Genomic DNA, 21,449 nt, shown 5'->3' on the forward strand with positions numbered 1-21,449 from the left:
ACTAGTGTAGAGAGACCACAGAAGAGAATGTAATCAATTCAACTTGGGAGAAACAGGCAGAACCTACAATGATATCCTACTCAAAGATACAGTGAAGAACTTTATCAAATGTTTTGCTGGAACTACTATGAACTAATTCAATAGATTAGGCTTTTCTCTAATGTTCCAAACTTAAAATCATATCCAAAAACTGAAGTTACTTTCCATAACTTAGTCTTTGTGATCCTATTTTGGATTCTATGGTCACTTGTATTTGCACATCAGAGAAATGCATTCAAACTCCATAATCCCCTTTAGATCTCTCCTGAAGTTAAGCATCAACATAAATGGTTCTGATCATCTTCTCTTAGACACTAATATTGTAAAGGACCTCTAGGTTACTTGTTTATAGCTAATTTTGCCTGAAGCCATTTTTCTGATAGATATTTGGTAGCTGAAGTCACACTGACCTATCATCACAGCCCTAGAACAGCTTCTCCCACTTCTTTTTCTCTCCTTGGTTTTTAATGGGAGCCTCATGAGTATCCAGGAGGAAGCCCAGAAGCCTCCCCAGCCATGCAGGGACAGGTGTAGATTCCAAACTTCAGTGATAGCCTTCATCACATAGCACAGGGTTGTTTATCATACATACCCCATGATTCTGTGAGCTTTGGGATTTTCTTGTAGAATCCAACATTTTCCTCATGCAGTATTTACGTGTTACTGTTAGCCTTCGTAAGTTTCTTCTCCAAAATTTAATTTATAATATTTATTATTGCACTTTTTTTGGTATCCACTAAGCGCAAAATCATGCATTAGATATTGGCAAGGCAGAGGGAGACACAATGATGAACAAGAATGGTGTCAGCCGTGAAAGGAACTGGGCATCCAATGGGGGCGGTAGACCCGCCTGTATGTATTACAAGGAAGTGCCAATTCCAGTTGCTTTTCGATGGGCAAGCATTTTGCAATGACTTGAGCTATGTGTGTGTAAGGCTAAAACAGCCATTTCAAAACAGCTTTAAGAAAGAAATTTCACTGGGGGAAAAAGAGCATAAAATTGATTATCATCATTTCCCCTATAACAAAAAACAAATTATTTTTCATGTTTTCACTGTGTCTGTGGTAAAATCTCACAGTCCAAGAGATTTACTACTTCAGATCAATTCTGTACATTTGCATTTAAGTCTGCAGAAAGACTTCCAATTGCCCAGCAATTGAACCAAAGTGTTGGTAAATTTTCTGAAAAAAAAGAGAAAAATTATTTCTCCTGTTTTGGTAGCATTCCTTTACCTTCCACTTAAGAAAAATCATCTCACAAAGTTGATATTTGAAGTCAAAAGAACCATTTTTCTGAATAAAAAGTATAAAACTAAGAAGTTATGCTGTCTCCTTTTTTAAGAATTACTCATCAAAAGATAAGACTTTTTCCTTTGTCTTGTAAGAGAAAAGTTAGCCCCTATTTTAGCATTGCAAATATGTCTTAATCAGTTCACATGACATAGTAGTTATTTAGCCACTTCAAAAACAAGAGTATGATTTATTATTTTCTCTCTCTCTCTCTTTTCCCACACTGGATTCAGAAAGCTTCATGCTGCAATGACTGTTACCTACCTTTCCGGCAAATATATCATTTTGGAGTGAAAATCAGGAAAAGCTTTAATTTTATAGCTTTGGAAGTGTTCCATTTTCCTAGGGCAGAGGGAGCAGGTTCAGTACTGAGAGGAACTGAAGGGGTTAACACTAGACTTGGCTGAGTGTCAGTTAAACTTTTTTTTTGGCTCTGCTCCGGGTTTCCCCTCGAAGGGATTTCCCTCCGCCTCTGCGCCTCTGCAACAAGACCCTTTATAAAGAGCAGACTTTCCATTTCACTCCTCACTGAGCCTCACTGGCTTTGGGAGCTAAAGACTTCCTGAGCACTTTCAGGTGGGACGGAAAGAAGAGTTTTGGAACCATTATTTTCTCATCACAGGAGCAACTTAAAATGCCTAGGAAGACGGTCATGATCTTTGGAGCCTTAAATATACTTTGGATGGTGTTTGCAGCCTGTAAGTTCTTCTCCTTGATCTGTTCCAAATGTTCACATTCCATTTTAGCCCTGATTTTTGGCTTCAGTCAGTTTTGCTATGGTAGTAAAGAAAGGCACTAGGATTTTCAAACAGTGGGAATTCTAATTTAACCTAACTTTTAGTGTGCTATTGCATATTGCTATATACCATTAAAGTGTCATAGTTGGAGCTGCAAATTGACGCTTTTTGGATACCTTTTTCCACTGTCAAGTGAGTAATTGAATTCTATCTCTTGTAAGGTCTAGTTTCCTGTGCTTGATAATGAGATCAAAATTAGCACAGAACAAAACAACTCTGATAAACGGGCACCGGGGTTAGAACTGAGAGTTCTCCTAAGTGAAGATGATTCCAACACCTTCTTTGGCCATGACTCCAGTTCTTTTTGGTTGCCTTGTAGTTGGTTCGGAGCAGTTTAGGACAGATCACCCAGTTTGTATTTTGGACGTTATACTAGAACAGAGGAGAGGGAGTAGAATATTAAACAAACCAATAGTAAGTTTGCTTTTCTCTTTTTGCCTTTGCAGCTCAAGCTTTTAAAATTGAGATCTTCCCTGAATCCAAAATTCTTGCTCAGATTGGTGACTCCATTTCACTGACTTGCAGCACGACGGGCTGCGACTCTCCATCTTTCTCTTGGAGGACCCAGATAGACAGTCCACTGAATGGGAAGGTGATAAACGAGGGGACCAAATCCACACTGACTCTGGAGCCTGTTGGTTTCGCGCATGAACACTCTTACTTGTGCACGGCGACTTGTGGACATGACAAACAGGAAAGAGGAATCCAGGTGGATCTCTACTGTGAGTACTCTAGAGAATCTTTGATTTTCTCTCAGTTTTGCTTTAAAATAAGTTTTTAAGAAAGGATATCTTTAAAAGAAAAAAATTTAAAAGGATATTCATGTCCAGATTCTTGGCTAGAGGACATACTGCACCAAGAAAGCCATAGACAGCTGAGATCAGGAACCCAAATCTTGCCTTCTGTTTCTAACTCTGCCACAAACTTGGTGACCGTGGGTAAGACTCAACTTCTCTGGGCTTTGGTTTTCTTAGCCATAAAATAAAGATCTCCAAAGTTCTTTTTATTTTATTCATTTTTAAATTTCTATTTGATTATATCATTTCATGTTTACTTGGCCGTATGTCTAAATGATTTATGAATTCCATCCTTCAGAGATTTTCCATTTATCTATTCTTATGCAATTTAGTGCTTAAAATCAGTTTAAGTAGGAGATCTATAATTTAGTAGTAGGCTTTTGTACAAAAGTTTTCCCCTTAGACATAAGAAAAATATCTGCAAACATTTCACTCATTTGGTTTTGACATAGATACATTTAGGAATTTGTGTGTGTGTGTGCCATTAAACCTTAATGCTCAACTGCTCAACCTCAAAGGTATTTGTATAATAAATTAGATTTGCCTTGCTAATATGAATGGTTATCCTTAGTTTTACCATTCTACCAAAATGCATCCCAATCTGTTCTCAATCTAGAAAATAAAGTTAGCAAGGGAGTAAAAAACTAACCTGAAATAAATCACTTGCCTTTAGTTACTGATGACGACTCTTTAAAAAAACTGGACTCTTTCATGGTCATCTCTTCATGAAAACCTCATTTGATTATCTTGTAAATATGTTGATTCCCTTCTGGTGCAGTGGAGCTCAACTTTGCCCAGTAACGTTAACTGATTCTTCAACAAGCCCCATGTGTTGCTAATGCTTCCCAAGAAACTGTGCCTGGCCGGCTGCTTTCAATTATGCTGGTTGTACATGCATAGCTTATGTCTGTGCAGCCTCCTGTGCTCCTTGAAAGGCCCCCTTATGTAAATACAGGGAAAAGTAGCAAGTTCTTATATTACCTGACAGCAAACTATGTGGACTATAGGCACATTTCTCACAGAATATGAGGATCAGAAATTATTGATGGAAAAATATAAAATACGTTTTTTCACATAACAAAGCATTTCCATTTCCTTTGCCTTTGCTCACAAGTACCAAATAGTTGAAGATTTAAAAAAGAGAAACGAAGACCCTCTGGCTTTAATTATCTTGCCTGAGATTTTTCTTCAAGAATGTCTGTCTCTAATTATGTTTAACAGTCCTGTCTTCATTCCACATTCTATCGTAATATTCTTTAGAGTTGGGACCTTTGTGTTCTTATTAAACAGAGTATTGAATCCAGCCAATGTGTTACCATCATGAAGGTTTGTAATGAAAAGGTAGGCCTTGCAAAGCACGCAGTGGCTGACTGAAACAGGGTGTTGCCTCGGCATTGAAAGTTTCGAATGGAGTACTGCTTAGGACTTTGAGTTGGGCATTTCAGCAGGCAAATGTGCCTTCTAGGATTTAAAGATGGCACAGGTATGCCTTTCTGGTGGATAAATTCCAGTCAGAGGCTTCATTTTCAGAAGCCAATTATTTAAAGTTGTTCTTTTCATTTCTTAGAATACCTTGCCCAATAACTATTTTTGCAATGACATTCGGAGCCTCAAGTTCCTTATCTGTAAAATGGAAATATATCTGCCCTGACCTAAATAAGAGAATGTGATATAACATAATATAAATCTACAGTAGCAATGCAGAATAATGGAAATCCTGAGTTTAAATCTCAGCCCAGTAAATCATTTACTAGCTGTGTGACCTTAGGCAAGTTATGCAAATGCACTGTCTATGTTTTCATATCTGTAAAATGTAGTCTTTATCTCTTAGGGTTATCGTGAGGATAAAATGAAATCACTTATGTTAAATGAAAAGCACAGTGATGGGCATATATAAGTACTCAATAAACATTAAGTTCTTCTGCCTTCTTTTACTCCAATAACACACAACCCTTAGTACACGCAGGATAAGAACTGAAGAACTCTCAAAAAGGTGATTCATTCCGATTCGTGAACCTACTCCAAACTGTGGAAGGCGATTTAAAAAATAAATTAGGACTGTATTAACAAAAACATTAGGCTTGGCTTACCTTGCATGAAATCAATAAGGGACCTTATGCAACATGAGCAAAAACCCCACTGACATGTATTTGTTTGACCTTTACAGCTTTCCCTGAGGACCCAGAGATCAGTTTCAGTGGTCTTCTGGAGGTTGGGAAGCCAGTCACGGTCACATGTTTGGTCCGAGATGTTTACCCATTTGACAGGCTGGAGATGCATTTACTCAAGGGTGACCATCTCATGAAGAATCAGGAATTTGTAGAGGATATGGATGTCAAGGCCTTGGAAACCAAGAGTTTGGAAGTAACCTTTACTCCTACCAATGAGGATATTGGAAAAACTCTTGTTTGTGGAGCTAAATTACACATTGATGAAATTGATTTTAAGCTCAAAGAAAAGGAGACTACAAAAACATTACAAGTCTACAGTAAGTACTCACGTGATGTAGTCAGGTCTTTATGGGAACTTAGTCTTGGATGTATATGGCAATAAACTTAGCAGCTAAAGTCAAGAAGAAACTTGTTTGTAGTTTTTACTCCATTTTTATTCATTGAGAAAATAATATTTGTCAACAGCATAACTCAATGAAAAAAGAGCACTGGATTTGGGTGAGAAGACTTGAGCTTGGGTTCTGGCTCCTCTAACCATGTGAACTTGAGTCACTCAATATCTTTATTTCCCAACCTGTCAAAAGAGAATAATAATACTACCTGATTGGGGAGTAAGAAATAGGCTCAAGTGATAAAATGTTTTTAATCCTGTTTTGTAAATTCTTATAATATGCCTTGAAATATCAAGTATGGGGATTTTACCAGGTGAGCACTTATTCTGTATGTGTGCATATGCATGTGCTCACACGTATACATGTGCATTTGGCAGAGTGGACATGAGTTTTGATTGCCTCCACCCTCCCTGAGAGGGCCAGGAGATTTAAGCAGTCTTGTAGTCCTAGAATTGTGTAGAATTGGACTCTCTGTGCTCTGTTCCAGACTAAAATGCTGTGTTCTCCTCAGGACACCACATTTGAAAGGAGTATTGACAACTATAGCATGTTCAGCTGAAAGAGAATGAGATGGAAAGACTTTCCTCAATATTTTGAAAAGAATAGTCAAATAGGGGATATTTTTCCTAGAGAATATAAAACTTGGGAAAGAGAGCTATAATTAAGTATTTGAAAGACAGTCATGTGGGAGAGGGATTTGATTTATTCTGTAACAGCAGGGGACTAAACTATGACCAATGTGTAAAAATTAGTTATAAAGAGGAAGATTTTCAGCTTAATAGGGAGAAAATGTTCCAATACTTAGAGCTGTCCAAAAATCAAATGGAAGTTTTGTAAGGTAGGAGATTGCCTTGTGCCATAAGTGTTGAGCCAACTTGGATGAACACTTGGCAAGGATGCTGAGATGGGACTCTACTTATCTGGAAGATTGAACCACATTACCCAAAAGGTCTTTCTTAATTTCTGAGTATCTATGGCCATCTGAAAACACCAAACATCCAAAAAAGTAGCTGAATTAAATTAGTCAAAAACTGGATTAACTAATTTTTATGACTCCCCAATTCTCTATACTGGTTTGGCAGAGTAAGTTTGCCAAATTTGTAAAAGCACATAAATACAGTCTGTGAGAGAAATACACCATCCTTTTTGGATCGAGACAATGCTTAGCAATTACTAATATCGTGCTCTGCCTTTTCAGTCTCACCCAGGAACACAGTTATCTCTGTGAATCCCTCCAAAAGGCTGCAGGAAGGTGGCTCCGTGACAATGACATGTTCCAGTGAAGGTCTACCAGCTCCACAGATTCTCTGGAGCAAGAAATTAGATAATGGGAATCTACAGCTTCTTTCTGAGAATGCAACTCTCACTTTAATTGCTATGAGGATGGAAGATTCTGGAATTTATGTGTGTGAAGGAGTTAATCTGGCTGGAAGAGACAGAACACAGGTGGAATTAATTGTTCAGGGTAAGTAGAATGTGAAAAAGAATGATAAAGGTGCTGTCATTGGGATTTGAGCAATAGAAAAACAACTTTGATGCCAAAATTGCTTCCCTGAATTTTACTGATGACCCATCTGATTGTCATGTACTTTAGCACAATTATATATTCATCTTACTCATATTTCTTGGAAGTCTTTCTTCCTAGAGCTTCCATGGCTCTGCTTTTCTGATTCATTTCCATATCGCATCATTCCTTCACTGCCTCATTCCTTGCTTTTCTCTCTTCCTTCTGCCCCTTGAATATTAGTATTCTCATATTATTACATCTGATCCTCTTCTCTTGGCACTCCAGACTCCCAAGATATGGACTACCATATGCTGCTTACTCCCGAATTCATGTTCCCATTCCATGTCACCAAATCCTGTCAGTTCTACCTCAAAATGATCCCTAGAATCTAGCCTCTTTTCTTCAACCTTCTTGCTATTGCTTTAGTTTATCTTGTCACTTGGACCCTTGCAAGATGTTCTTAAGTAACAACATTCATTGAACACCAGCTATATTCCAGGCAGTTTGCATGTGTTATCACTTTACATATGTTATCTGTAATCTTCAAGAAATAACTAAAAAGTATGCTATACCTATTTTACAGATGAGATGCTTAGCAATTACTAATACTGTGGTGTCTCAATGGCTCCTATTGATTATACACCTAATATTTGCCGAGAATTCTACTTTACACTTTATGTATGTTATTTTGTTAGTCTTTACCACAACCTTATGAGGTGAATAAAAACTTAGACTCAGCATAGTTCATAATTTGCCTAGAGCCAAATAGCTCATTAGTAGCATTTACTATGATCTCAACACAGGCTCATTTTAATCCAAAACTCTCTGACTTTTCAACTATAGCTCTCTGTCTTTAAATGGTCACCCTGCTATCATTCTGTCCCCAAGATAATCAATCCTACACTCTCCTACCAGAGTTATGTACCTTAGACAAAAAAAGGAGTTCATTTATATAACTTCAACCAAACCCGAATTGCGTGTAAATTAAAATTCACATTTCTTAAAATAGTTGCATAAAACTCTTCACAATCTGGTCAGAAACTACCTTTGCTGCTTTGTTGGTGACCTTGTACCTTGTACCTTGTACCTCTGTTCATTCCTTCTGCCTGGAATACCCTTCTCTCGCTCGGCAAAGTCTTAGCTGTCCTTCAAGACAAAGCTCATGTCAGCCGCCCAATTCCAGACTGTGCTGGGCAAACCTAGTCGTTCCTCCCTTTGTGTCCAGTCAACACTTCTTATTGACGTATATTCTTCTGTTCAGTTCAACACATATTAAGAGCCCTTGACCAAGAATCCAAGAGTTGTGCTTACTGCTGGGAACAGACATGAAAAAGTTATGGCAACTGCCATAGATAATTGAAAAGTTCTTCAGCAAGAGGCAAAATAATGTATCTATTTAAGTGGGTCTTTCCATTAAACTCTAAGCTCCTTAAAGTCAGGAACTATACGTGTGTGTGTTTTAATATTTCAGTGCCTGCTACATCATAGGTGCTCAGTAAATGTTGAGTGAATAAATTGTAAACATGGGCAACACAGTTTTAAAATATGAAAACATAGAGTTTAAACTTGGATGGTTAAAAAAATAAAATTCACACTCACCATCAGCAGGTTAACTCGGATTAGCCTTCTCAAGAGACTAGGAAAGATATTACACTAATAAAAACACGTAAAGCTAATCATCCAACCTGGAATACCTCCACCCCATAATAAGCTGAATCCTCTTTCATGTGAAAAAGAAGTGCATTCTGCAGGGCAGGGAGAGTTGTTTTGCACTTTGTATCACAGGATACTAACAACCTTAAGTACGGAAGAGAGACTTGAACTTGGACCTTTCAGTTACCTATGAACTACTCCCGCAGGAGCCACCAGTTCACATGGTAACATACACAGTCACCGTAAAGAATGATCTGAGAACTGTTAATGGGCAGGAAGTGGTTCTGTTTTTAAAGTTCCCTATTCTCACACTAGCATATAAGGAATTCAGAAACTCTGGTTTTTCTGAATGATCTTTCTCTTTCAAAATCTAATAGCATATCAATTTATTGGGGTAATTTGAGGAAAGCCTTCTTTAGAAGATACCACAATGTCACAATTAGACAACCCAAAAGGAGAAAAATAACTTCTGGCACAGATGAGAACCCTGCAAAATGTAGTGTATTTGGATTATTTATATGTCGAGATTTCTTTCTTCTATCTCCAGCTTGTTATTTACAAGGATGGTTTTAGTGATTTTCTGTGGAGCCTCATCTGTCACTTCAGAGTTGCCCAGCCACTCTCAGTCTCTTCAGGGGATCAGGGAGTGGAGACTTGGAATTTCCTTTCTCTCTAGATAGCAATCATCCCAAAGCAGCCTTGTGCCCAGCAGGGATAGCGCTGGCAGCCAAAGAGCCTTCCTGGGTGTATGAGATGTAGGAGTTTGCCCTCACATCTCCATTTTCAGCTCCTGAATTAATTGTAAAATATTTTTATGTTACAACGACAAATTTTAGATTCAGATTGTGTATCACTTTAATGCTTAGATTTTGACTTTGCTCGCAATGTGATTCTGGGTGACTGTCAATGGTCTAACTTTATATTGCTGGTACAGAAGCTCTAAGCACTGGTCTGTTATGGGGATTGTATCTGACTAGAAGACATTTTCTGGTAGCTTTTTTCAGTATCTCTCTTCTATCTAGTTTTATCTCCATATGAGGATGATTTGATTTAGTTGTTCGAGCAACTGAAAAGCTGGGATCTTGAATTAGACCCACCTGGCTTCAAGCAATAATTTTGCCATTTGCAAGCTGGGTAAATTTATTTAGCATTTCTGAACCTGAGTTTCCTTAAGGAGGTAGAGGAGGAGGAGAGGAGGAAAATAGGAGAAGCAGCAGAAGGAGAAAGTGAAAGAGAAGAATTAATAGCCTGAGTTCATGAAGTTGTTGTGAGGATTAAATGAGACAATAAATGTAATGTGGTTTACATAATGCTTGACACACTGGAACCTCAAATTATTTAAGCTGTTGCCCACTATTACAGGGTTTTGATAAAGCACATTTGGGCACAGACTGAATTATTGTTATGAAAAGATGCCAATCTTTGTCTTGACAAATTTTTACCCACATTCATTGTTAAATGAATGAATCAACAGACTATTATGGCTTTATTCTTAAAAGACGTGGTCTCATTCCTGGTGGTCCCAAGGTGGAAAGGAATAATTTGTTGGCACAGATGTTAGCTGAAAGGAGACAGAAAAAAAGATGACATATTGGAATGTGGGAAAGAAGAAAAGAATCTTATCTTTGTTTCATCTTGTTCTTTTTCCCCCAGAGAAACTGTTTTCTGTTGAGCTCTCCCCTGGACCCCAGATTGCTACTCAGATTGGTGACTCAGTCACGTTGACATGTCATGTCATGGGCTGCGAGTCCCCATCTATCTCTTGGAGAACCCAGATAGACAGCCCTCTGAGTGGGAAGGTGAGGACTGAGGGTACCAAGTCCACACTGACCCTGAGCCCTGTGAGTTTTGAGAATGAACATTCTTACCTGTGCGTCGTGACCTGTGGGCGTAAGAAAGTGGAAAAGGAAATTAAGGTGGACCTCTACTGTAAGTGGCTTTCAGAGTTGTTTACTGTTTTTTTTTTTCATTTCCATTGGAAGAAACAGAATATAAGTGTGTGATATACAATGAGATCCATGTATTTAGAAAGGGAACTTAGCATTGTGAATGGTTCCTAAATCTCTGAACCAGAATTTTTGATGCAACTTAACTGGCCTAAATCTTAAGTATATATTGCACCTGTACATAGCATCCACAATCATTAGTTTGAGTCTTGTCAATGCTCTCCCATCATGCACTTGAATACACTACACGTTCCCTGCTTCCCATCCTGTCTCTGTGTGCTTGGGGTGTACAGAAGTGATAGTGAGCAAGGAGTGAGAGTCAGTGCCCGTTCAGATAACAGGGTGGGGATGACTGCTGCTCAACTGCTTGAATTGAGGGTGAGGCCCGAGGCTACTGTTTTGAAGTCACATTTGGAAAGCTGATTGGCAGGATGGGAATAAACGGGGCAATGGGGAGCAGGAGAAAGCCAAAAATGAAGACAGGGACTAAGATTGGTCATAGTGGATGGTCAATGGCAGCAGTTCAGGTGAAAAGCAGAATGAACAGATAGCACTAGATCTCAGTGTTGATTTACACACACACACACACACACACACACACACGCCACTTTTTCTTGCTGTTCTTGTCACCTTAATAAAAATCCTTTATGATCTTAAATCTCAATGAATTTGACATCGCTATAGTTCCTCAGTTTATAATGAATTAGCAATAAAATATGCTAAGTGACCACAAAATTATTTCTTTGAGAGGATTGCTCTGCCTTGTTTTATTTAGCAAAATTCAAGACAACATATTGCAGAGATTTTCCACCAGAAAACCTGCCCAAACTTGTGTTAGCCCTCAGGATTTTGTTCAGAATGAGTTAGGGTATGTCCGTAAAGGGATTTGAATCTCTCAAAAGAAGGATGAATTTTATTGTGTTGTCATATTACCCAGAGTCCAGGATCTGCTGATGTAGGCACATTCTTAACAGAAATGAGAACCAGCAGTGAAGTCTTATTGCAATATGGAAATATTTGAGAACGTATCACTTTAACAACATTTTTCTTAAGGAAAAACATTTTTTAGCAAATCTACTACAAATATTGTCTGAGAAATATCTAAAACTTGCTGCCTAAACTTGGCCACTGGAAATTAAAACGTCTAAATTGAGAAGTGCCTTGTGAGTCTTATTTGATACCAAGAGACTGCGCAGCTCTGTGAAACCAAGCCTGGGCTCTGAGCTCGGAGAAATACGGGTTCTCATCTCAACTCAGCAACTTGTTAGATATGATGCCTAATTAAAATCTCTTAGCCTCTATAAGTCTTAGAAGTTTTCCTAGTTATAGAATACATTCTCTATAAGTCTTTCTAGCTGTAAAACAAGTTAAATAAAAATCATTTTATCAGGCTGTTTGGAAGACTGAAATAATGAATATTAAGGTGCTAGCACATAGTAAATATTCAATACGTCGTGGCAAATAGTTAAAACATTTAAATGTATAGTTACTAAGATGGTGGAAGCTGACGTGTCCTTCAAAAAGATCAGTCCATGTCTATCAGCAAGATTGCATTACTAAGAAAAGAAAAATAAGAAGTATAATGTTTTGATGACTTCATGTGCTAAGTATTTTTTTTTACTCAGCATTATTTACATTTGGTATAATAAATATTATACTTAATGTCATTATTTATACATTGGTGATCATTCTATCCAGTTGACTTAAAGCTATCATTTTGAGACCTTTGCATTTAATAAAGATTAGTTCCATTTTTCTGTTGAATGTCATGTATAAACATCATTTTTGCTTTATATTTGCAGCATTCCCTAGTGATCCAAAAATTGAGATGAGTGGTCTGCTAGTGGAGGGAAACCCAGTCAATGTAAGCTGCAAAGTTCCTGATGTGTATCCATTTGACCGGCTGGAGATTGAATTACTCAAGGGGGAGAGTATTATGAAGAAAAAAAACTTTTTGGAGGACGTGGATAATAAATCCCTAGAGACCAAGAATCTGGAAATGACCTTCATCCCCACCACTGAAGATACTGGAAAAGTTCTTGTTTGTCAGGCTAAGTTACATATTGATGAAATGGAATTTGAACCCAAACAAAGGCAGAGTACACAGACACTTTATGTTAACAGTAAGTACATGTGTGATGTATCCACAATTTAATATGGATTTCTTTGTCATGTTTGCCAGGCAATAGTTAACATAAGGTTAATAGTTAAAACCTCCGGGGTTGGGGGGGCCGGACATAACTGGAAAGAAATTTCAAAATAATGATTGTGATAACAAGCTACACCCAACACTTAAAACAATAACCATTTATTGGCATATGATTCTATGAGTTGGCAATTTGGCAAGAGGTCAGATGGGCAGTTCATCTGCTCAGTGAGGTATCAGATGAACTCATTCACACATTTTCAGTCAGTTGGCAGGTCAGCAGGGAATGGCTGGCCCCAGATGGCCTCACTCACATGTCTGGAGCCCTCTCTGGGATGTGTGGGCCTCCCTTTCTCCATGTGATGTCTTACCCTCAAGGAAAGTATCCTAGGTTTAGTCACCAGAGCACAGTGTTTCAAGAGGGTGACAATGAAAGCAGCCTCTTAAGGCTTAAGCTTGGAAGTCCTACAGTATTACTTCTTCCATGTTATGTTGGTCAAAGTGAATCACAAGGCCAGTCTAGATTCAAGAGGTGGAAAAATAGACACTTTACATAGTAGATTCAAATAATTTGTGGTCATATTTAATGTACCATAGATGTCAATACACACTATCACTGACCATCCCTTCTTTGGTAGCAAGAGAGTTTCTACAGAACTTATTCCATTAGGAAATATCCTTGATGTGTCCATATTCTGCTCCCTATCATTCTGTATCTGCTAAAGTAAATGAAGACAGCAACTTCCTTTGATAAAGTTATCAAGGTTTAAAAACTGTTCTAATTCACTGAATCCATAGCCCAGTTTTGCAAGATTATTAAAACTCTGTGGAACTCAGGGTATAAAAGATCAAATTAACAAGTGTCCTTACCTTTTTAGTTGCCCCTAGAGATACAACCATCTCGGTCAGCCCCTCCTCCATCCTCGAGGAAGGTAGTTCTGTGAATATGACATGCTCTAGCGATGGCCTTCCAGCTCCGAAAATCCTGTGGAGAAGGCAGCTGAATAATGGGGAGCTACAGTTTCTTTCTGAGAATACAACTCTCACCTTAATTTCTACAAAAATTGAAGATTCTGGTATTTATGTGTGTGAAGGGATTAACCAGGCTGGAAAAAGCAGAAAAGAAGTGGAATTAACTATTCAAGGTGAGCAGAGTGTGATTAATGAATTATTATTGCTAGTATTATTTCTGTTGTGTTACTGGTTTTGGACAAAGTCCTCTTTGAAAACAAAATTTTTACTAAAAAAATGTATTGAGGATTTTGAAGAGCTATGATGTTTCCTATGCGTAGAAAACTCCTGGAATAGTACCATCTCATGAAACATTCTAAGTTATTTATCCTGAAATTCTTTTAACCTCAAGTGGAATGCTAGCTCTAGGAACTGTGCCAGGACTTCCAGTTACACTTATGAGGCAATGATTATGGTGTTGAAATAAGGATGGGAAGATGTAGATATGTATTTGGAAATTACTTAGGATTAAAGCCACCATATCTGGCGGAATTGGACACTGAGTGGTAATTGTTCAAGGTGCCTGCTAGTATTTGCTTAGAAGCCTAAGAAGGCATTTAAACTTTTTGTTCTGCGACTAAGAGTAGCAGTGACCATGCCCTCTGGCTCATCAGCCTGATGGCACGGAACCACTAGAGTGGATTAAGTTATAAAATCCAGAACTGCTCTCTCCAGAATGGAGAGCCAAGACTGAGAACAAAGCAATTCCCGGTTGACAGGTTGAAGGACTATGCAGTTTTGGGCAAAATCCCGAGGTGGTCAATTTGGATTTTCCCCCATTCCTTCTCATTTGGGGTTCAAGGTCATTTTCTTCACGGGGGCTGTCATTTCCTGTCTTACCCCTTGGTATTATTTCCACTAGAGTATTAGTGACTTTCTTGTTACCTCATCTCAATGAGAATTTGCATTTTAATGGAAGAAACTTGGAAGGGCAATTCACAACCATAAAGAAAGCCGCTAGGATGGATGCCATGGTACTGTAGCCCTGTGGGGGAAAGAATCTCAAATCAAGTCACAAAATAGATGAACTTAACAGGAATCTCACTTATAAAATGGTGATATGATACCTCTTTCCATGGACTGTGTATTAATAAAGGTGGTGTATGTCAAGTACTTAGCCCAGTGCCTGTCACTTAATAAATGGTAGTTGTGGTTGTTAAGGAAAGTAAAAAAGTCATTTCTGCACAGTTTAATTTTTTGATCTGGGAGGATCCAGCTCAAAACTCAGAAGCCTGTAAAGGCCTTTGTACTTCAAGGAAAAATTTTGCAGAACAGTGTGAAAAAAAAATTTTTTTTCAGGTTTGAATTCTATAGCTGTTTATTAAACACTCGTTCTTTGTCTAGGCTAGGTAGATAATTAGATTAAGGGAGATGAGAGAAGCATAAGACATGTCTTCTTTTATTAAAAACATGATCATTTACAACAATCCATCAATGCTTGACTTCTTTACTCGCCCATCTAATTATTTAATGCAAACAGCACGAATAGCTTTTTGATAGCTATTGTTGCTGTCATTAATTAATGTGGAATTGGTTTATATTTCACTCCAATCAGAGGTGCCTTTTCAATTTTCTTTACAGTTGCTCCAAAAGACATACAACTTAGAGCTATTCCTTCTGAGAGTGTCAAGGAAGGAGACACTGTTATTATCTCCTGTACATGTGGAAATGTTCCCCAAACTTGGATAATCCTGAAGAAAAAAGCAGAGACAGGAGACACAGTACTAAAGTCCACAGGTGGTGAATATACCATCCACAAGGCCCAGTTAGAGGATGCGGGAGTATACGAGTGTGAATCTAAAAACCAAGTTGGCTTGCAATTAAGAAGTCTAACACTTGATGTTAAAGGTTAGTTAGTTTTTTGTTTTTGTTTTTTATTATTTTTATAATAGATCACAGGTTTGGTGGATTGTAAAGAATTTCTAGTATTAGATGAGTTGGCAAATTAGATGAATTGGCAAAATGAAGGTGAATTCCATGTTGATTGTGGTTATTTCTTAATATTTGCTAAAATCATCTGCACAGCTGCTCTATCCTATGGAGTTTAGCCAGGAAATTGACATTAATCATTGGTGAGTGTAGAATTCCCGTCTGTTTTTTCAAGTTGTCGATTCATCATTGGTCTCTGAGGTCTTGCATTTCCTAAGTGTTTAAACATATTTTCAAAACTTTTCCCTGGGGCTTATAAGGAAACTAAAGAAGTAGGATTGGCACACAGAGAAAGAAGGGTTCTGTCCAGACTCTTTTCCTTCCTACCAGAAGAGAATGCCATTCTCTGAACATGGGGTAACTGCATATTTTCTGGATTGACTCTTTTCAGGATAATAATCAGCAATGGCAGTCTTGATGCTGAGCAGCATAAAAGAATCTCTAGGCTACAGAATTGCCTCCTTAAAAATCTAAGCCCCTTGTCCCTCCTGCCCTATTCTGATGGCAAGAGAGAAGGAGGGGGCAGCGGCCTCAGCAGAGAAACTTCAGGGGCCCCCTCGTCTCCTAACTCCTCTTGTAAACCCACAGTGGGATCTGTTGATCTTATTGGCATAAGCAACCTTTACGATGTCAGCCTTTACTGATGAGTCTCCCACTCCTTGTGTGCTAATAAGCTTTCATTGTGTATTGGAAGCCATACTTGGAGTGCACAAGACTGCAAACAAATGCCAACTCTTAAGAGCCTCAGGCGCTTGGCTATCAGAGTTAGCAACCACTTGCCAATGTAAAGAAAATTTAAACCTAGGTCAGAAAATGAGTAAAAATTTTACTCATCTGGCCAAATTTCTCAAGATTGCAAGCCTTACCATATATTTTCTGTCTTCACAGTACCTCCTTGAAACACGACAATATCAATACATCCATCTAGAAATGTTAAAAAAGGGGAAAATATCACAATTACATGTAAAACTTTTAGTCATCCGCCTGCAGTGATTATCCTGAAAAGAATTGATCTGGCCAATGAAGTTACTATATGTTCAAAGAATGGAACACTTACCTTGTATCATGTCACTCAAAATGACACGGGGGTGTATGTAATCAGTGCTTCCAGTGAGGTTGGGGATGATTCTGGACAGTTTGAGCTCTCAGTTATGAGTAGGTTGAAATTCACTCATTCCTATTTTCTTTAATCCTTGGTGCCTCCACCTTTAATTAAGCCTAGTCCCAGGCAATCGGACTCCTAATAATTTTGTAATTCTGTTTGTAGTTAATGATTCTCTTTCAAAGACATATCAAAGCTTCTCCTCCACTTTTTAACTCTTTCTCTCTCACACATTGTTGTCTTTTCTAATTGCTTTACTAAATTAGTCTTACATATTTGCTGTTTTTCACTCATTACTTAAATGAATAATCAAAGAATATTAGGCACTAAGCTAACAATTCAGGTCTCAAAGCTAAATATGGTTTAAAGTAACTACATGCGAACAGAGACAAACATTTGACATCTTTTCTGGGTATTTTGAACTAGCCTTCCTTTGTATTTAGCTGAGTTTTAAAATTCATTTTGTTTTGTTTTGTTTTGGCTTGAATGTTTTCCAGTGATAGAAATGGTTGGGAGTCTTTAGGATTTTCAGTGTTTATACAGCTACTAGAAAATTGTATTTGAAGGTTGTCCTGGTAACCAACTCAGAAGCAAATTTGTGTTTTACTGCAGATGTCCGCAGGGAAAACTGAAGGCAAAAGATAATATTTATTAGGGGCCGGCCCTGTGGCATAGTGGTTAAGTTTGTGAGCTCTGCTTCCGTGGCTTGGGGTTCACAAGTTCGGATCCTGGACATGGACTCAGTACCACTTGTTTAGCCATGCTGTGGTGGCATCCCACATAAAACAGAGGAAGATTGACACAGATGTTAGCTCAGCTACGATCTTCCTCAAGCAAAAAAAGAAATATTGGCAATAGATGTTAGCTCAGGGACAATCTTCCTCACATACACACACACAAAAGTAATTTAAAAAAAGAAAGATAATATTTATTAACTTGAAAAGAAAGCAATAGGAGCAGAAATACCATTGCCCAGCATGTCCTCAATATTGACGCCTCACTATAATTATGATAACAGAAATGCCATTAAAATATTACCCATATACTTTGACTAGTTCTGCTCTAGCAAAGGAAAGTAGAAAAATGAGGCAATCATTATTATGTTTATGATGAAGTAAACATAAGTAAAGTTTACATACTTCAATAATTCGAAAAAATTGACTTCCTATCATCTGACCCTCGTGATTCTTTCTACTTGCTTGACCTCCAGTGATTAGAAACCTCTAGAGGAAATGTAGTGACCACTAAAATCAGGTCACTCATTTCTTCCAGGACTGAGACTACACGTATGCCACTTAAGGAAACTTAATACTTGGGAGATCATATGATGCTATACAAGCATAGGTATAAACAGCAACAAATCTCCAGTAAATGACATGCTATCTTCTTTAGATGTTCTCATGAGGTTAAGATGCTAAATAGTATTGCAGCTGTCAGATGAATTTTAGTAGATTAGAAAGAGTACTAATTTTAAACTTTTTGTGTACTATTACTTTCTATACCCAAGTTACAACTAAATGACAAAATGACAGGCTGTAGAAAGAAAAAATATGTATTACTATTCAAAAAAATGTTAATTGAGTACAAATACTCCAAGCAGTGAGCCAGGCGCTGGCTATTTACAGTGGACCAAAGAGAACATAGACACACCTCCTTATGTAATTTACAGTCTGGAGGTGGAAACCAAATTTAATAGATAATCATACAAACAAATATTTAATTATAAGCTGTGATAAGAGCTATGAAAGTGTAGTGGGTTATAAAAGTAAATTAGGATGGAGATGTGGGTCAGAGAATGCCTCTCTGAGTAAGTAACATTTAAGCTGAAACCTGATACTATCCAAAGAACTCGTATATCAAGACATAATATAAGTGCTGAAGAGTGATAACATGTATTAAGATGTCCCACTTCAGAGATACAAAATATGAAGTTTTCTATCTCTCTCTGAAAAAGCCGTTCACAAGAATTCTTTCCCTTACTTTTTTGTATATGGGTGTTTGACTATCAAGGTTACACTCTACATGTTACAAGGATTTTCTTGGAGAATTGGTTAGTCATTTTAATTCACGGTGATCTGAGTCCTAACTCTTTATTAGATATTTATATTGCCCAAAGCAAACACTCCTCTCCAATTCCAGCTCTTGTAAATGAGCCCTAAAAAGTTAACCTCTTCCTTCCACTCTACAATTGAACCTAAATCTATTTGAATCCAAGTTTGTGGAAGCCAACAGCTGTCATCTTGAGACCTATCATGACTATAGCAAATACCACCTGATTACTTGGATAAGTTAGAGAAAGATGCATTTTGGGTCCTGTTGGTGCTTGTCGCTGCTTTGATTTACTTCTCTTTAGAGAACTAGTTGCACTGTTAAAATAAAATATGTAATTATTATATTATTAAACAATTTCTCTTTGCACTAGACATTAATTGCATCCATTTTGTTATTTTCCAGGAAGAGAGAATAACAAGGACTATTTTTCCCCTGAACTTCTCGTGCTGTATTGTGCATCCTCCTTAATAATACCTGCCATTGGAATGATCATTTACTTTGCAAGAAGAGCCAACATGAAAGGGTCATACAGTCTTGTAGAAGCACAGAAGTCAAAAGTGTAGCTAATGTTTGAAACCTTCAACCAGAGACACTATTTATCAGTCCAAATCCTTAATATTGCTCATCATTGCATGAGGAAAACAAGCTGAGAGTCCAGATTTCCCTAAATGCAGTGAACTCTTGGAAGGCAATGGCTGCCCACCTCCCTTGCTGTGAGCAAGAAGCCAAAGGAAAACTTTCTGCCTAAAAACTAGGCACTGCCATTGAGATGTGATGGCTGGAGTAGTTCCTTGATGTGTATATACAATAACATGATCTGTACATATGTAAAATAAAACTGAGCCATAGCAACATTGCATGGAACAGCAGCACTATATAGTCAGATCTCGAAAATAATTAAACCGTGTTGTTTGGACCGATTGTTGTAACTTAATATATCTTAGGAAAATTTAACATTAATATTGACTGGCAGCTGACCTATGTCACATTTTTTATATTTTATTTCTTTTAACAAAATTTAATTCCTATAAAGTTCTCTGACAATAATTTCATGTTTTGTAAGGATGCCAGGGTTTTATACTTTTATAGGCAAATGATAAACCAAGAGGGCACGGCTTGACTTTCAGGTACTGAACACTTCAACCCGTGGTGTAATGGTTGGCTGGATTTCTCTGGATGGTACTGACATGGTACGGAGACCTGCTACGATGTTGATTCATCAGACTGTTGTGTAACTTTCCCAATGTGGCCTAAAAATGCGACTCCTTTTAATTTTCTTTTGTAAATGTTTAGTCTTTTGTACAGTAAAGTGATAGTTTCTGGAATTGGAAGAGTTGTGTGTTTATTTATTATGAACTGCGTCTTTTAACCACGCTGTAGCTCTTTTGAAAATAGCACGTTCCAAGAAGGACGAGTTCAAATCCACAGAAATAATAAGCAGCATTTGAAGTGTGGTCCTCAGACTATTTTTATCAGAATTACCATGGGAACTTGACAAAAATTGAGATTTCTTGATGCCGAGCTAAACTATTGAACTGAAATATCCGGTTTTGTGTCCTTGGAATCTGCAATTTAAAACGTTTTTGAACATAGCATACACAAAAGTAGTGAAAGAAGATAAATATGCACATGTTAAAGAGCAGCAAATGAACGCCTGTGGACCACATACCGCTGAGATCAACAGCTAGAGCATTACAGTCCTTCAGGGCCTCTCAGATGCCGCTCACTGATCGCAGCTCTCTCACTGAGCAGGAACCATTACCTTCAATTATGAACTAACCGTTCTCTTGCTTTCTTTGGAGATTTTACTCCCAAATAGGTAATCCTAAATAGAACATTATTAGATTTGCCAGGTTTTGAATTTTATATAAATATAATCAAGTGGTATATTTGTGACTTTCCTTTCACTTAAAATTATGTTTTTTCATAATTCATACATATTGTCATGTATAGCTATAGGTCATTCATTTTTTTACTATTCTGTAGTATTCCATTATGAAATTTTGCCACATTTATCTATTCTACTATTGATGGACGTTTGGGCTGTTTCCAATGTTTTCTGTAATGAACAAAGCTTCTATAAACATTGTTTTACATGATCCTGGCTAACACGTGTAAGAAGGGTGAAACAGTTTCTCTAGAATCTATACATACTAATGAAATTGCTGGATTGTGGGAAATGTGCATGTTTCAGTTTATAGGGAAAGACCAACTGTTTTCTGAAGTGGCTAAAATAATTTATAGCCCTACCAGCAGTGAATAGGAGTTCCCACTATTAAACAGCTTGCCAAAATTTGGCATTGTTTATCTTTTAAAAATTTGCCTTCCTTATGGGTGTAAAATGATTTCTCATAATGTTTTAAATTTGTATTTCTCTGATTACCAGTGAAGTTGAACATCTTTTCACACATTTAAGGTCCTTTCGTGTTAGGATTATTTGAGCTGGCTCTTCTGTGAAATATCTGTACACATTTCTTTTGTTGTTTTTCTGGCGGCTGGTTTCTTTTTCTCACTGATTCTTGGGAGACTTTTAAAAATCTATGTATTCTGGATACCAGTCCTTTGTTGGTTTTATGTTTTGCAAACATCATTACCCAGTTCGTGATCTATATACATC

The 21,449-nt window shown here is 37.6% G+C and overlaps 1 protein-coding gene across 2 annotated transcripts; it reads left to right on the top strand.

The window, feature by feature from the left end:
* The first annotated feature begins 1,819 nt into the window (after positions 1-1,819).
* On the top strand, positions 1,820-20,157 carry VCAM1 (vascular cell adhesion molecule 1). Of its 2 annotated transcripts, XM_046645812.1 has the most exons (9): positions 1,824-2,027; positions 2,573-2,848; positions 5,091-5,411; positions 6,685-6,951; positions 10,300-10,575; positions 12,395-12,715; positions 13,617-13,883; positions 15,331-15,597; positions 19,235-20,157. In XM_046645812.1, exons 1-9 carry the CDS (start codon positions 1,964-1,966, stop codon positions 19,393-19,395), a joined length of 2,220 nt encoding a protein of 739 aa, XP_046501768.1. In that variant the 5' UTR covers positions 1,824-1,963; the 3' UTR covers positions 19,396-20,157. The 2 variants fall into 2 exon arrangements, with proteins under 2 accessions (XP_046501769.1, XP_046501768.1); XM_046645813.1 differs by lacking the exon at positions 15,331-15,597 and having other exon boundaries at positions 1,820-2,027.
* Positions 20,158-21,449: the final 1,292 nt, after the last annotated feature.

The sequence above is a fragment of the Equus quagga genome, chromosome 18 (assembly GCF_021613505.1).
Source record: "Equus quagga isolate Etosha38 chromosome 18, UCLA_HA_Equagga_1.0, whole genome shotgun sequence".
NCBI lineage: Eukaryota > Metazoa > Chordata > Mammalia > Perissodactyla > Equidae > Equus > Equus quagga.

Excerpts from the sequence above, each read along its gene's own strand:
- VCAM1 (XM_046645812.1), top strand. The coding sequence starts at position 1,964 with ATGCCTAGGAAGACGGTCATGATCTTTGGAGCCTTAAATATACTTTGG. Across the intron at positions 10,576-12,394 it reads AATTAAGGTGGACCTCTACT|CATTCCCTAGTGATCCAAAA; the intron begins GTAAGTGGCTTT and ends TTATATTTGCAG. Across the intron at positions 15,598-19,234 it reads TCTAACACTTGATGTTAAAG|GAAGAGAGAATAACAAGGAC; the intron begins GTTAGTTAGTTT and ends GTTATTTTCCAG.